A 17358-nucleotide genomic window follows, 5' to 3' on the forward strand; every position below is an offset into this window, starting at 1 on the left:
TCTGAAAAGTGCTGTGCCAATGCTGACTGGGCCGTAACGCCATATTTATACCAGTTATCTTAACTTTAAACGAGTCTTAACTATCCAATGCATCACTATCTGGAGTCATAGATGTAATGCTATTTGATTACAGAAATAAAACTGTAATGAAATCCACGTTGTTGCCTTTAAACTGATCTATTTTACTTCTTTAATTAAAAAAAATGTCTAAAAGTAATTTTGGCCAAGTTTGCATAACAATTTTAACAGTAGATAGATCATCATCAATGTAAGCTTTCAGCTTCAGTGCTTATTTTATTTATTATAAATAAAAAACAACAGAAGCTATTAGATTTGTAAAAATCTTACGGATGTTTCACAGTGTTGATAACAGCCACTTTGAGGGAGTAAATACAAATAAACGCTCACATTCAGAACAGCAACACAACGACAGAATCCAACTGTTTAAGGTTTCTGTGGCACTTTTCTACTTGGCTTCTTTAAGAGAGAGAGAGAGAGAACACCTCACACAATACTGTACTTTATATTACACATTTACACAGCACTGTCGACGTGTCAAACTGACCTAATAAATCGGGTACATTCAAAACGTAGAAAACGGTGTCATGAAGTGAACTTACAAATACAAAGTCAACGAAAAAATGGTTAAATTCTCACTGTGGGACGGCTTTAGCCCCAACGAGACAAGTGAAAGTGCAAATAAGAGCTTCAGAAAGAAAGAAGTGCTCGATTTTCTTCCCCCCTTGGTCAACAGATAGTTATTTAGAAGTGGATACTTTCTGTCGTAATGAAAAAGACAGCAACAACCCACACTGTGACTATATAACAACACACAAAACTTCAACACTTTATACTGTGGAGGTCTTGAATCAAGTTTAAGGCATTATTTTATGGCAACATTCATTCATCCTGAGTCAAAAAGTCATCTAATTGATGAAAAACTGAATACAAAATGTGATAAACTTACCTTGCAGTTGAAGACTTTTTGCGTCAGGATGAATAAAATAATCTATGATGGAGCAAAGAAAGTGCAGAAATTAGCATAAAATAGAAACAGTCTTCTTGTTTTTTCTCCACTGCTGTTATTTTTCTGCAAATCTACATATTAATGAATTGAATACTTTCATCAGTATAATATCAGTGACATAACATATGTAAAACAAATTTGGGGGATCTCATCTAACTTTTGCAGCTGTAAGGACCTCTGCAGTTATTAAGACTGTTCCGCAATATGACGCACGTTTTCTAATTGCATATCGTGAAACCCGCTGCAATAAGTTCATAACAGATCAAGCCTGGACCAAAACTTCTTTTAAGGTGCGCTACATCTGAGCACATTGCAAAGTCTTTGAATGCACTTTTGACACAATAGATCTGATTCAATTATGAAAAACAAATGAGGATGCAAAGTGCAAAACTACAGGTAACAAAACTGGACTTTCTCAGAGGCACTCCTGTAGAAGGGCTTGCAAGTAAAGGTGCTTCGCCAATGACGCAGAATTTGGCAGAGAAATATTAAATGCTACTTTCTGTGATGAAGGGTGCTACGTATGGAAGCCTATCGCGCCTATCCTGAAGTCATCCTAATGAGTAACTTTCTCAAAATCATGACTTAGTATCTGAAAATAAAGAGAAACTGTCTCAAAATAATGCTTTAGTATCTCAAAATAATGCAAAACTTTTCAAAATAATGACTTGGTATCACAAAATTATGAGGAACTTTCTCAAAATAAGTACTCAGTATCTCAAAATGAGAGACTACCTCAAAACGATTTAGTGCCTAATAAAATAATGAGAAACTTGAAATGAAATACTATTCCAAAAGATGAAAAACTTTCTTAAAAAATAGAAACCCTGTCAAAATAACTCGAAACTTTTTCAAAAATAATGACAAAGTATCTCAAAACAATGAGAAAGTTCCTTAAAATAATGATTAATGCTCTCAAAATGCTGACTTAGTATCTCAAAATAACAGAAAACTTTCAAAATGCTGACTTAGTATCTCTAAATGAGAAACCTTCTCAAAATAATGATTTTGTATCTCAAAATAATGAGAAACTTTCTCAAAATAATGATTTTGTATCTCAAAATAATGAGAACTTTCTCAAAATAATGATTTTGTATCTCAAAATACTACCATAGTATCTCAAAATATTGACATAAAAATCAAAATACTTAAAAACCTCCTAAAAAGTGATGACGTATCTTAAAAATTATGACTGTTTCTCAAAATCGTTCTCAAAAAGGCTGACTCATTATTTTGAGAAAGTTTCTCATCATAATGAGTTACAGGATCTTTCTTCCATCACAGATGGGCTTCCACAGAGCACAGTGTCAGTGATGGATAGAACAAGTCTCTAACTTGAGTAACATTAACATAAAATTTCTTCCTGATGACCAAACAAACAGAAAAATTCCACTGATAGTAACGTGGCTGCTCAAAACATCAAAACATAGAAAAAGTAGCAAATGGAAGACTAAAATTTTTAAAATTTAAAACAGCTTAAGAGTCATATTTTGACTAAAGGAAACTGTCGGTATAAAAATGGCAGAAAAGCTACAAACTATTCAAACTGGTTCAGAGCGACTGTAGTTATATTCTGTTTGATAAACTTCTGGAATGTTTTCTTCACTGTGTAAAGTGACAGGTTAAGGTCAGTGTTTTGGGATATGTTGTTGTACAGCTACATTTCAGGCATTTGTCTTTTATTTCTCCTTTGACTTCAGTCCGACTGGCCGTTCTGGCAGCCTTTTAAATACAGTTCGTCCTGTGACAGGTGTCCATCAAAGCCGTCCATATAGAGGCTGCTGGTGCTGCTGCCGCTGCTGCTCAGGAACGTACCGACCGCTCGGCCCTGACGAGCGTGACCGACTGCGTCGCTGAACACTTTGTTGATCTGCTCCTCGGAGGGCATCCACCAGTCTGGGTTTGAGGCACAGTGCATCCGGATGAACTCTGGCAAGAAGATTTTCAATCAAAGAAGATTAAAAATATCAAAGCAAGCCTTCGTTTGTACCGGGAGTCGACAGGAGTGAGGTTTTAAGGATGATGCCAGTTGTTTTTTGACGTAATACTTTTTAACTTCACTTAACGTGTGTCACACAAACTGTGACACTTGGACTTAAATCGTTCAGGTGAAACTGACATTACAGGTTTAATGCTCTATTTTACATAGAACTGGATTTTCTGTATATGAGACATCTCATCATCTTAAAGAGTTTCTGATTTATATTTTTTATATTAACAATATATGCATTAACAATGTAAAACCTTATCACCTGAATCTGCAGCTCTCCTCTTTTTATATGAGCTTTATCGCTTGTTTTGGATCATTGTTTAGCTGTCAGGCTGCAACTTTACTGTTCTGATTCACTCTGTGCTGATTTTTGCCAGAGCAGGTGGCTGTTGTCAGTAAAAAAGCTCTAAAAACTGACAGCACTATGCACTCAGCAGGAAACATCAGACAGACAGTTAGTGACCAGCTGGTAAGCATAGTGGAGCATTTAGCAGTTAAAGAGACAGACGTACCCCTCAGGAGTTGGTAGAGACCAAAAACGGAGCTAAAAGAGAGTGAATAATGGACTTACCTTCAACAAGTTGGCAGACACACGACTCTAAATATATTTTTATGTTGCTTGTTAGCTGCTGGATGTGTAAATCAGCAGCTATTTGACAACATATTCACTTTATCATGTTAATCAAGTTGTACACATATTTCTATTTTTATATTTTACCTTACATTCTAGTTTTATACATTATATCGTATCTAAAGGCACAGTTTTATATTTTACATACTTTACACACTCAGCACGTTATTCATATTGTAATTTAAATATTTATATATTAGTGCTAATTATCTATTACTGTATTTCTTTATATTATCTTTTTACACACTTACATACTTAACATATTGTACATACTTTTAAAGATGTATATATTGAAAATTTTACATATTGTGCTAATTGTTTACTATTACTGTATATCTATTTTCACATTTATATTTTTATATACTTGTGCTTGTACTTATTTCTACTTGTGATAATTATTGATGCTTGCATCAGAGCGACCACAATTTCACCCCGGGGATCAATTAAGTATTTCTGATTCTAAAAAGCGATATGTCAGTGTTGTAATCACAACTTGTTTTCGCTGCCCCCAAGTGGCTGAAAAATTATTGCAGCTTCATGATCATAACAAATATGTGAGACAGTTTGCAGTGGAGATGAATTAATTAGTGGTGCAATTGTTAACTTAATGGTAGAGTCAGACGCTCTCTGTCTCAAAGGGATACTTTGCCGATTTTCAGTCAGCTTTGTATCGTAACAATGTGGGCAGTATGTGTAAACAAACTGTGGTAAACTTCCCCCCATCTTATCTGTGCACAGATCTCCCTGCTCCCAGCTCACCTGGTGCATTTTCTGCTGGCCCTAGTACTGCTGCTTCAACTGCAGATTGTACTTCCCATTTTCATATGCCAACAGAGCTGCCTCTCTCTCTCAAACTCAGAAAACTGAGCTCAAACAGTAAAACTACGCAGCGCTGATTGAACATACACCAAGTTTCTGTTATTGCCTATTTCTCACCTGATATGTCAACATATTTTTGTGCACTGTTAAGCCGTAGTATGAGAGTTTGTGAGCAGAAAGTGGCCACAATTCTGTTTTTTTCTGTAAAAACACAAGCTGAAACAACTGAGCTCAAATGGTAAAACTTAACAGCCCTGATCTCAACCAAGATTCTGTCACTGAGTTGCATGTTTCTTGCCCCAAATGTTTTCAAAAAACGTATTTTAGCTTATCATTTCACTGTATTTAGAGTCTGTTTGTTACTATCCAGCCGCCATATTGTTTTCTGACAGGCTATTTAAATTACATCACCCACTAGCGGGAGTGTTTATTGGGCTCTTGCGGTGCAGTTCTTTCTGGTAGTTTTATGTTTTCTACCTCTACCACAGCCCCTTTCTTCTGTTTTCTCTGGTCATGTGGCACCAATATTCAAAAGCGTCTTTTTAGTTTTTTACTGCATAGACATACTGGTTTTATGAGAAGACGATCTTTCAAGCAGAAAAAAAACACTTTGAAATGCCTTGTTATTGAAAGGTGCAATGATGAGTTGTTGCAGGAGAGGAAAAAGAAACAAAACATGAATTTTGATCAGTTGAATCTGATCAGGAAAACTGAAAACACGTGACCTCGAATGTCTGAGATCATGTGTTCTTGCCATGTGAACACAGACTCAGTTTCATGTTGTTATGAGCCCGTAAACACTGAGCTCACTTTCTGGTTACTGCTGCTTTTTAACTCTGAAACATTGGCTGTAAAACCGGAGTACTCTTATAAGCGTGGCACCACATCATTCAAACCACACCGACATTTTAAACGCAGACATCTGACAGAGCGTCTGGCTGTGGGACAACTGTAAGACTTCTACAAGTGTTTCAGTTACACTTAACCCTTTAAAACCTGAGCAAAATGAGTTGATTTCTTTCAAAAACATGGGAAAAAGTCAACGTAACAAGACATGGCTTAAAAATGTGCAAGAAATTAGTAAGAATGAAAATAAGTTTAAAAAGAAAACGAAAAGTAAAAAAAACAAACAAGAAAATTCCCCCCAAAAGTGCAAAAAAATGTATATTTTTTGTTTTGTTTTGTTAATTTTACATGTTCTAAATACATATCTACTTTTTTCCCCGTGTACCTCTGAGGCAGCTGACTTTGACGGGGTTGAGCGGCCGTCTCTCCAGGCCTGGGTCTCCTGAGTGGACTGAACGCTTCCTCTTGCCCAAACCGCAGGAGAACTTGAGCTCGTCCGTGGTGAAGACGAAGCGAATCAGGTAGCGCAGCAGCCGCCTGCCGTCTTTCTTAGAGGAGTTGACGGCTTCGTCCCACTGTTTATTAGAGATGAAGAGAGGGTAGTTCTCCAGGAGCTGTTTACTGCCCTGCAGGGGGGAGGAGGACAGAAGGTGTGAGGATCAAACGGAGCTCAGGTGTGTCCATCACCTTACTGCACCATGGGTTAACTCCTCCTGCAGCCTCACAGGGACCCAAATTTGACTGCATTGTCTAGTTTTGAAAGCTTTGAAAATGCCGTTTAATTTTTATTTGATTTTTAAATGTATTTGGAACATGTAAAAAAAAAAAAAAGGAAAATGATACACAAACAAGCAGACAGACAAAAAAAGTAATATTTACAGACAATGAAAAACGCAAAACAAAAACACATGACTTGGGTTACACATTCAAAAAGGAGTGAGAAGCACAAACTTAATTAATCCCACCCCTTCTCCATAAATCACTGAATTTGATAAACCAGCTAATTTCACTAAACATATATGCATACACCCACATACCCAAAATCAAATAACAACATTACATAGTATTTATAGAAAAAAGAGGAAGATAAACTAGAAGAAAAAGCAAATATTGAGTAACCAAATAAATAAATAAACAGTAACCCCTGTTGTCAAACATCCTCTTCATCCCTGAGCCTCGTCAAAATCATGTTTTTATTTCTTATTTTAAACTGGTTTATGTTTAGAAAATGTTTTAGCTGTTTCATTGTTTAACTCCACAGATAGACATGCAAAAACTTTTCCTGGTCGTACATAACCCCTTATTTTAAGAAGTGAAACAGCATATAGTGTCAATTTTAATAATTTTCCACCATTTTCACTGGCAGAAATTACAAACATATATACCAAAATCCTTTATGTTCTTAAAAAACAACAGAATTTATTTGAATAAAATAATAAAAAAACAGACCTCAAAGACTGTTTGCCGTTCTTCTTCCTGCAGGGACAGAAATGATCTTTAATTACACATTTTCACACCACTTAACTGCATAATTAACACAATGAAAAAGTTAATAATCAAGGGATGGATGTGATCTGATATTTTTACACTTTAACATATGCTGCTTATCACACATTCTTTAAATAGTGGTGGATGATTCCTCACCTCGGTGAGCTGCTCCTCCGGCATCGGCTGGACCAGCTGGTTGTGAAACTCAAGAACAGTCTTGAAGTAGTCGAGAACATTTTGACAGGGAACTGTGCAAAAACACAATGTGAGAAAGATTAAAGCCCATTTTTAAATTTCCCTGCAGCGAGCACAGAGACCAGGGTGTAACTTAACAACAGTAATCCAGCACCGTGCAGATAGAATGAGCCGGTTTAGTGCAAATTAGGTTAAGGTGACACCGGGGAGCTCCGAATGCTTTGGGGAGAGCAAAAAAAAGTTCATAAAAATAGATGCTATTAAGACTGTTGCCCCAAACTCTGTGATGCATTAAGACAGCGAGAGCATGTGGCTCTCTGCAACTGATGACACACAAAAACTCAACCCAAATAAAAGATGGCTGCATGGATGTGTAGGTTGGATATCAATTCATGCAGAGATACAAACTATCTTACTGAGATATACAGACAGGTGATAAATTAAAGGTCCAGTTTGTAGGATTCAGAAGGATACATCGGCCGAAAAGTAACATAATATAATAAGTATGTTTGCTTTAGTGTATAATCACTTGAAAATAAGAACTGCCGTGCTTTTGTTACTCAGAATGAGAGGTTAATATTTACATATCGAGCCGATCCTCGTCCACCGAGTCCACCATGTTGTTCTACATTGGCCCAAAACAGACAAACCATCACTGGCTCCGGACAGGGCCAATTAAGTTTCAGCATCGGCCTCCGTAGTTAGAAGCCCCTCAGTGGGCAGCGTTGGCAAAACCCTCATCTTTCACGTGAAACTGCTCTATTCTGTGTTTTTACTGGTTTAAATCAGCTGGTCGGTCTGTTTTAGAGAGGAAGAGACCTCGAGAGAGTTCACACTTGGCACAGGAGACGTTTCAGCGGGGTGCAATCTGCACCCTCACTGCTGGACGCCACTATGTCCTACACACTGCTAATTCAAAGCACTTCAGTAGATGAGTGAAACAGTCACTTAATCGATCGACATAAAATGAATGTATTTTGTTCATAAACTTTGATTGTTGTTTTTAGCCATGTCAGCTGCGTGGTTTTGGAGATGCCAGTTTTTCCCCCCCTATTTTGGTTATTTTTGTAAACCGGGATGGGGGTGTGGGTGGGCATCTGTGTAAATGACAATCAGCATGTCTAATTACTATATTTTGAAAACATGAATAAAGTTGCAATCAATAAATAAATAAATATCAACAACTCTGCACAAACAAAACCCCTCCAAATGCTCTTTCAAAAGACTACAGTTTATAAAATGAGTGCAGACCCTCTTAGCTCCTGTGTTTAGACTGCTGCTAAATACATCAGGTAGATATTATAATGATTCTGTTAGATACAGGTGAAGATATGTGATGAAATAGTATAAAAAAGTATTTTATCCCTTTATCAGTTAACCCTTTAAACTTAGGGCGCAGGAGGGTGCAACATAAGGGGCAGTGTTACATATATTTCAATGCACTTAATGTCCATTTCTCCCCTATGTAAGTATCTTTATGTGGCAGCCTTTATGTCAAAGACACATTTCCTAGTGACAAATAAAGTAATCTTGAATCTTGATCAACTACTTGATGACTACCATAAAACAAAAATGCATTATTATACATTAAACCAGAGCTGTTTTTAAGTCCAAGTCAAATCTCAAGTCTTTCAAATTTGAGCAGCTCTTCAGACAGACTCTCTGGTGAAAAGCGTTTGTGGAGGAACGACTCCTCTCCTTTAATTTGTCACCAATCGTCCCACAGAATACATCACTTTCACTACTGCACCTGGGATATTCTCCAGTTTGTTGCGCAGCTCCTCGTTCTCCTGCTGCAGCGACAGCACCTCCTGCTCCAACTCCAGGCAGCGTGGACAGCAGCTCTCCTCCTCCTCTTCCTCCTCAGGCAGCGTGGACGACGGGTGGCCGTACGACTCCGATGGAGTCGGCGAGCCCCAGCCTCCCAGGTTGTGTCTCGGAGGAGACACCCCCGAGCCGGGCTCCGCCAGCGGACACTGCTCGTCCTCCAGACCTGCAGCCAGATGTTGCTGCTGCTGCGGCTGCGGCCCTGAGAGCAGATAGTTCTGTAGGGAGTCTGTGAAGATGCGGAGAACAGCAGAGGTCTGTTGTTGGTTCAAATGGCTTTGTTGGGCCTCCTCCTCCGGGTCTGTGGTGGACGAGCTCTCTTCAAGTTTGGACTTCCCTAATGAGGAGCAGTGAAGCCCCTGCACCTCCCCTGGCCCGTCCTCCAGCTTGATGTTGGAGGTGAGTGAGGAAGAGGAGGGCTCCAGGAGACGGCCATTGTTGAGGAGGCTGAGGACTCGGCTACACTGCTGGGCGAAGGCGTCCAGGATGAGACGATTCTCTGCAGCGGAGAAAAATCAGGATGTCAGAGACAGTGGCGATTAACATTAACTATAGGTCTACTGTGTTCATAGATTTAGAAACTTGAGGTTCAAGGTTAATTTTTGACCTTGGAAACAGCAGCTGACAACAAAAAATCAACTAAAGATCTATTTAGTAGCCTTTCTGGAGCTTTTGACTGCATCACATGGTCTTCATCAGCAAAATGATTTTCACTTGAGAGCAGCAGATGTTCAAACTTTGTGAGAAGTCCTACTTATGTGCACCAACAATTCTGCGACAGCCAAGCAAACATAATCTGATGATGAAGATCATGTGATGTAGTCAATAGCTCCAGAACTGTGACTTAATTGATCTTTTCTTTGTTTACTATTTTCCGGCTTTGATAGACTTAATTCTCTGCACTAAAACAGAGTGATTGAAAAAGCACTCAGACGTTTTCCCAAAGTTAAAGGATCATTAATCCTTAACAAGTAGAAGTTGTTGGGTACAAAAATGTACTTAGTAAAAGTAAAAGTACTTGTTCTACAGAAAAGTGGCTCCTGTGTTATATTATTATACATTAGACTGTTAATATTGACGTATGAACGTGTAGGCAACATTTTACTGCTGTAGTTGGTTGAGGTGGAGCTATTTTCAGTGAATTTATATCCAGTTAGGTTGTTTTCGTTCAGCGGTTTCCCCCGTAGGAGTCGGACCCAGTCATAAATAAACCTGAAGGGTTGTGACAAGACTGATGGGGTTGAAAAGAAGAAAAAACAGGTTTTGCAACACAAATCTGTATTCATATTTTGGACTGCTATCTAATCTGTGCTTCACCTCTTTGGGCCTTGAAAATGTATTTACTTAAAGTGTCTATTTGCACTCATGTGAGAGTAGTCACACTGCAGCAGTTCTTCAGCTATTTACTTACATCCCTTTGACGCGTTATCACAGAGCCCACTGTGTGCTGTGATCGGCTTGTGCCGGTTACGTAGAGGCGTCAAGGTCAGAGGCAGTTAGGGCAAGGACAAAACGGTCATGGTTCGGCTTAGTACTGGCCAAACTCAGAAACTTCTTCAGATTAAAACTGTAAATCTACAAGAAAAAAATCACCAACTGACTGCCAGAAAGTTAGGCGACGTTGTATAAATCGACCACAGTGCATGGAGGGAGCAAGATGAGTAACTTGCTGTGGGTGAATGGGTCAAACAAAGGACTTTGACACAACAGACAGCAGTTTGAGACCATGTGAGTCAATGGTGGCTTATTATTTCCAGTTTTCAGGATGCATAAAGCTGCTGTATGCACACTGTGTACTTTACAAATTAGCTGCATAGACCTCAGATTTTGATACTGCAGGAATACACACCCGGGCGCAAATAGCATTGTTGGCTACAGACACCTGGGTGCCTGCCTCTGCCATGATGCCATATAGGCCTGCACCCAGGTGTAAATAGCCTACGTGGCTATTTACACCTGGGTGCAAATAGCATTGTTGGCTACAGACACCTGGGTGCTAATACCATCTGCTGAAAATAAATCAGAGGGTTTGTGAGATGATTAATGGGGTAGAAAAACAGAGGAAAATAGGTTTTGCAACACAAATTTGTATTTATATTTTGGACTGTTTTCTAATCTGTGCTTTTATTGTGAAATATTGGATGATTTAGGCCTCAAAAACATGTTTAATGAAGACGTGAGAAGTTTGGAGGGGCCGTTTGTCTTTAGTGGAACTCGTCAACAAGGAACCCTAACTAGACTGCTCTTATTGTGAAGGGTCCATGAGTCAAAGACGTTGGGATTCACTGATTTTGTTCATTGCATTTTATTTTACGAGTTTAAATCGTGTGTTTTTAATGATGGATCTAAATCCGAAAAGTAACCAAGAAGTTCTGCTGTTAAAGAAATGCAGAGGTGTAAAGAGTACGAATTTTATTTCTGAAATGTAGTAAATTAGAAGCAGAAAGTAGCAGAGAACAGAAGTATAAGTACCTCAAGAGTACAGTACTTCAGTGATGTAGTTGCTTTTCTATAGGAGAGCAGCAGACACACTTGTGGAAACAATACGAGTGACTTTATGTTTTGTCCTCCTCTTGTTTTGTGTCTTTCTGCCTGCTTTCTCTCTCTTTTTCACCCAGTCTTTTTGTGGCAAAGCTCTCCACATAAAGTCGGCTCCTCTGCTCATAGAAATGTCAGCTTGATTATGCTGATTTATTCAGATGTCAATAAACTCTAAAGTCACAGTATCTGCTGCGGCCCAGCAAAGGGAATCAGCACGGAGCTATTGTCCGGAAACGAGCCTCAGTGTACAGTTTCCCTGGTAGTCTGGGCACGTCTCAATGAGATGATCTCACACATACCTCCATGTAATGATTATGAGTCCACTGTCCTCACACACACACACACACACACACACAAATACACACACACAGGCAAAATGAGTTCTAGGCGGCCACTGCTGCGTTGCCACTCGCTCAGACGTGTCTATCAGCCTGGCGCAGATGTGTCGCATTTATTAATATGCGTGCTGTCTCTGTTTACCCGTCGAGATGTATCTGATAGCATTCGCCTTCACCCTGCACCCCCCACCCACCAGCCGCCACCACCCTCCTCTCCTCTCTCACCAGTTCTGTGAGCTGAGAGCCTCATAAAATTTCATTAAAAACAACACGCTCGGCAGAGGCAAATTTATGAGCCCCATTTATTTTAATCACAACTCTTTGGGAACGGCTTTTCAATGCAATTTGTGTTATTGTGTGCTGAACTGATTGCTGAGTCCAAGGGGTCTCTGCTGCCTCTCCTCATGAGGAGGGCATCAAGTTTTTTTCCCCTTCTTTTGCTGCCATGAGAGGGACATTAAGTTGCTCCCATCGTGCAGATAAAAAGCACTCTGATGTGTCATTATCAGTAAGAATGCACGACACGTTTAGCGTGGTGCATTTTGTGTAATATGAGCGGGGGAAATATGGTTTTGTGTGATTGTTTCATGAGTGAAATCAGGGCCACGTGCACACCAGAAGGGTTGCAAACAATGGGTCATCAGCACTGAAAGAATAAGGCTGCTCTTTCACAGATTGGAGAGGGTTTAAGATATGATACAAATGCCTATTTTTAGATCAAACCGGTGATACTTCATGCTCACATTTGCCAATTCCCCTGTAGTTAATACAGTGCAACCTGAGCTCGCTCTGAACCCTCGATCGTCTGTGAAAGCAACAATAACCGGCAGCAAATTGAGCCTCTGCTTCCAGCGGTGATAAAGAGATTAATATCTGATTAGAGGACGAGATGTAATGTTTAATTTCTTAACTGACAGGATTAGGTTCATTGCTTTCATCTTAATGTTGGTTCCCATGGACCCGCCCTCCACACGGGGAGCACATTTCTCCCTGAGCCTGCACAGCCCCTCTAATGAACCGCAGCTGAGGAGGAAAAATTAGCAGGGAACAATGTGTTTCAACCGGAGATTGAGAAGGCCCTTCTTGCACATGCACACACACAAGTATATATACACACACACACAGACACGGACCACAATTTTTAGCACATGCACGCAGGAGATTCAATCATGACTGCTCTCATTACAGAAGCAAATCAATCACTGCTGACAGGAAGAAAAAGAGAAGCAAAAACATGCAAGTGAACAAAAGTAAGCATGCATGATAATGGATTTTTTTTGCCAATATCCAATATGCCGATATAAAAACAACCCATTTGGCTGACACTGATATTGATATATCCACATTTATTCTCCCTGAATTTAGTGATCAATTCTCATCTGTAGTGGAATTAACATCATAATGTGCATACTCTTATTGTGATGGCCCACCAGCAGATGGAGACATGAAATACAATTCTTTTCAATATGTGTAATATTCACTCATTGTGCAAAAAAAAAAAGACAAATACTTAAACTTAGGGTTGATGTTTTGTTCATGTTCACTTTGTCAAAAACAAAAAAAGAGGCAGGTTTTGATATAAGCAGAAATCAGCATGTGGGCCGATTCTGATATTTCATTTTAAAGCCAATATCTGCACATACCGATGATACCGTGCCGATATTATCGTGCATCCCTAAACAAAAGAGATGCATGATTTTTAGTGACATATAATGTTCTGTGTTCCGGTCAAGTTCACTGACTCTTTGCTCAAATATCTCGGCAGAAAAAAAAACACACACACACACAAAATATGCACCACAATCAGGACATGCAGCTCAGAAAAATCTCAACATCACAAATCAAAATAAATACCGTGGAGCAGACCTGCACGCATGTCCAGGAGCTACTCTCATCACTCACCCTGAACAAGTTTTGACACCCACCTGAGCTGATCCCGTAGCTGCAGTCAGGGGAGAATCTGGGCTCCGCTCTGCCGCTGCCGGCGCGCCTCTGCTGGGTGCCGGGGGATGCAGCCGCCGCCGCTGAGGTGGATGTCGGGACCCTGCTGTTGGGCCTGTTCTCACATGGGAAGCGATCCTGCTGCTGCTGCTGAGGCGTCGGGTGATGCTGCTGGCTGCTGCTGATAGCGACGCCGGTTTGGTGGAGCTGCAGACGCTGCTGCTGGTGCTGGTGGTGATGGTGCGGCTGGAAATGGTGAGGCTGCTCGGGATGGAAAGTGAAGTGGTGTCCGTCGCCAAACAGAGGCACCTCGACCACAGCGGACCTGTCAAAGCGCGACTTGCCAGCCGAGCGCTTGCTTTGGAAGGTTTTCAGGGTGCTGTACGGACCCCGCTGTTGTCGGCACATCTTGGGGGCGCACGGCCCCTCATCTGCGGGCTGCATCTCTCCCTCCATCCCGGCCAGGTGTCACAACGCGGGTCCGGTATCGTGCAGGCGTGCTGGTGTGACAGGCAGCTGATGAGTGGAGGATCAGATCCGTCACTGTCTGGCTCGGTATCCCTCATGCACACGGTGTGGAGGGTGGGCTCAGTTACTGACACGCCGCCGCTCCAATCCCCAGCCGGCAGCTCCGACACTGAGACTCCTCCAGAGGGAAATACAGGCGGGACTTGTGCGCCGCTGCCTGCCTCCTTTGTAGCCACCATCCACACACAGAGAACAACGGGGCGCTACAGCAGTTGTACAATCTAGAAGTGAAAAAAACGCAGAACCCAATCCCACAAATGAAAAGGCAGAGGCCATTTTGCTACTGAGCTCAGAGCATCAATGGAGCAACATGAGCGCAAATGAAAGGAAAGGACATCCACACCCAGATATGTAGGAAACCTGCAAAAAAGAAAAGAAAATGCGCAGCAAAGTAGTTCAGAGATAATCGGGCTGCGTAAAAACACCACAAATGGGGTGAAGTCAGGTAATGTGGGACATCAAGTAAAATGGGACAAATAAGGTTTAACATCTTAGGCTTTTAAACTCTTTGAAACCTGTGCAAATTAGACTGATTTATTTAAAAACATAAAAGAAGGCAATGAACACCAAAAAATCCAACACCACCAAAATCAGCAAGAAATGGTAAAGACTACAAGAAAATTAACCTGAAACCTGTAACACAATAAATGAATAAAAATAAATTAAATGCTGAAAAAAATTAATAATTTTTAATTTAAAAAACTTAATAAATAATAATTTCCCCAAGACATTTTCCATAGCTTTTCTCTTTTGTCAATTTGCTCCGGGGTTAAAATGTTTAAATACAATATCTGTAAAAGGCACCTAAAAGCATCCAAAAAAAAAGCTATGTTGCTCTAGGTTTAGAAGGGTTAAATACTGGCAGCCAGCCACCAAATGTTCTTGTGTTGTTGCTACAAATGTGATTTACATGAAACAATGATTTTTCCTGATTTGAGATATGTAATATGGACAGGACAAAAAAAACAGTGGTCTTAGAACTTAGAAGAGTAGCATGTTGGTTTTCTCATGCTGGTAATAAAATTACTGCAGCTAAAATAATAAGCGTATAAAATATANGAAACAATGATTTTTCCTGATTTGAGATATGTAATATGGACAGGACAAAAAAAACAGTGGTCTTAGAACTTAGAAGAGTAGCATGTTGGTTTTCTCATGCTGGTAATAAAATTACTGCAGCTAAAATAATAAGCGTATAAATATATACTATATAAATACTATCATATATATATATATATATATATATAAAGATTGTGGGATGTTGCTTTTTATTTCATCTTTGAGTTGTCATCAAAATATTTTCACAACATTTTTTTACTTTTTACGGGAAAGGGTTTGAGTGAGAATTTGATGCATGCAGATAAAATTGGGGAAAAAATAAGCTAAAATGGGACATTATGTGCCACTTCATCACATCTCAGACATTTTAAGTATTTTTTGCCACTTAAAAATATCAAATCTGATGCTTTCAGTCCATGTCCATTGTAGACAATATGGCACTGAAGAAACATTAAGATTAAGATTTAATGAATTAATGACCTGAAGCCCAATTTCTCTAAATGAATTTGATTTAACAACACATTTTCTGATAGAGGTTAAGCAAGAAAACATGACAAGTTATAACAGTAAACTTAACATAAGTCTGCAGATCTGGTATGGGTGGCTTTGTATGGTAATTACCAATATGTGTCCCAAAATTTCCCAATTAGGCCGGCAGGATCTTGTATATACATTTTCCTAAATATTTATAAAAACCAGCTATCTTTAATATTGAGATCTAATTTTTACGTTGAGTGCCATAACTCTTTGATTACATATTGATAGGAGAGGCCTTCCTAGCGCTCGTCTGCAGCCTCAAAGTTTGCATCTCCGACATCTGGGGCGACACATTAATACCTTAAAAACCATAAGAAGGTTTATCAGACGGAGATGAAAAGACCTGCCTGCCTGATTTACATAAATTGTTTTATGCTCTCATTTTCATTAATACTCCCAAACAGTTCAGATTTTGCCTCGTAAGAAATCAATCAAATGCAAGGGCGTAGGCAATATTTGTCTGACACAAGTATGTAAGTATGTAACCTAAATCTCTGTAACCGAACAATGATTTCAGCTAAAGTGTGATTATAATGCTAGGATAGGGAACAAGTTTCATGTGACATGAGCCCTTAAGGATCTGTCCAAGAAAGGTTAAAATTGTTATGCAATTGCAAAAATGCTGAAGTGAGAATGTTGAAACTACTACCGTTAGAGGAATTGAAATGCTATTGTATAGGTCATTTAGGAGTGTCATGTTAAGGTCATCCGTAAACAGAGACAAAAATGAGGAAATATTTTTGTATATGAGACAAAAAAAAGAGTGTGGGTGTCTGGTCTCTGTGACTGAGTTCAACAGGTCATGCAGAAAAGGAAAAAAACAACTCCTAAAAAGGGACTGTCCTCGAAGTTGACCAATCCAGAGAAAATGCCACGCTGAAATGGGGAGCCAGATGACGAGGGGAACCAACCAGAAGATGATTCTACCTTCATTCACATTTCCTCATTGTAAATAGTATAAAATACTGGATCAGGGAAAGACAGGTTGTCAGAATGCAGGCTGACTCGCTGATGTTATCGGCTAGGGAGAGCATTTCTGATCCAGAGCTCTGTAACTGCTCATTGCTTGCTTGCGTTACAAGAGGATAAGAACGTTTAGGGCTATAACGCCACTTTAGGCTAAATGATTTTCATTGTATTTTCGCATGACAATCGTCCAATTTTTGTTTGTATTATTTAAGGCATTTGTATTGTTTGGTCTTAAATGTTAAAAAAATGGTTGATACAAACTCACATTGTGTTCAGCTGTCCACACCTGCAGCACTGCGGGCCTCCTCTCATGCTCATTGAGCTTATTAAGATCATTTCTGCATGTTGTTTGGGCTCCTGCATGATTATGTGAATCCTTTTGCACCGCTGCGACCACCACCACCACCACGTGAACGCGCACGTCTCTTAATGGGAGTTACGTGCGCGCGTACACAGCCAGAGTCACAAAAGCAGCAGCTCCTCAGTGAAGTGGGCGCACAACTTCTGCACCGACATCAACAAACGACCCCAGAGCAGCAACTCGATGCAGAGCGGAGAGAAACGCGGAGCAGATATGTTTGGAGGAGAAGAAAGTTGAGTGATGATATTTTAGTAACTTTAA

General features: G+C 39.9%; 1 protein-coding gene across 1 annotated transcript; it reads right to left on the minus strand.

The window, feature by feature from the left end:
- Positions 1–2537: 2537 nt before the first annotated feature.
- On the minus strand, positions 2538–17260 carry LOC121947682 (BEN domain-containing protein 4). Its single transcript, XM_042492769.1, has 7 exons — positions 17002–17260; positions 13628–14392; positions 8747–9322; positions 6958–7049; positions 6763–6789; positions 5699–5939; positions 2538–2956 (listed from the first exon to the last, which is right to left on the minus strand). The coding sequence occupies exons 2-7, from the start codon at positions 14097–14099 to the stop codon at positions 2724–2726; spliced, it is 1641 nt and encodes a 546-aa protein (XP_042348703.1). The 5' UTR covers positions 14100–14392; positions 17002–17260; the 3' UTR covers positions 2538–2723.
- Positions 17261–17358: the final 98 nt, after the last annotated feature.

The sequence above is a fragment of the Plectropomus leopardus genome, chromosome 9, assembly GCF_008729295.1.
Source record: "Plectropomus leopardus isolate mb chromosome 9, YSFRI_Pleo_2.0, whole genome shotgun sequence".
Lineage (NCBI taxonomy): Eukaryota > Metazoa > Chordata > Actinopteri > Perciformes > Serranidae > Plectropomus > Plectropomus leopardus.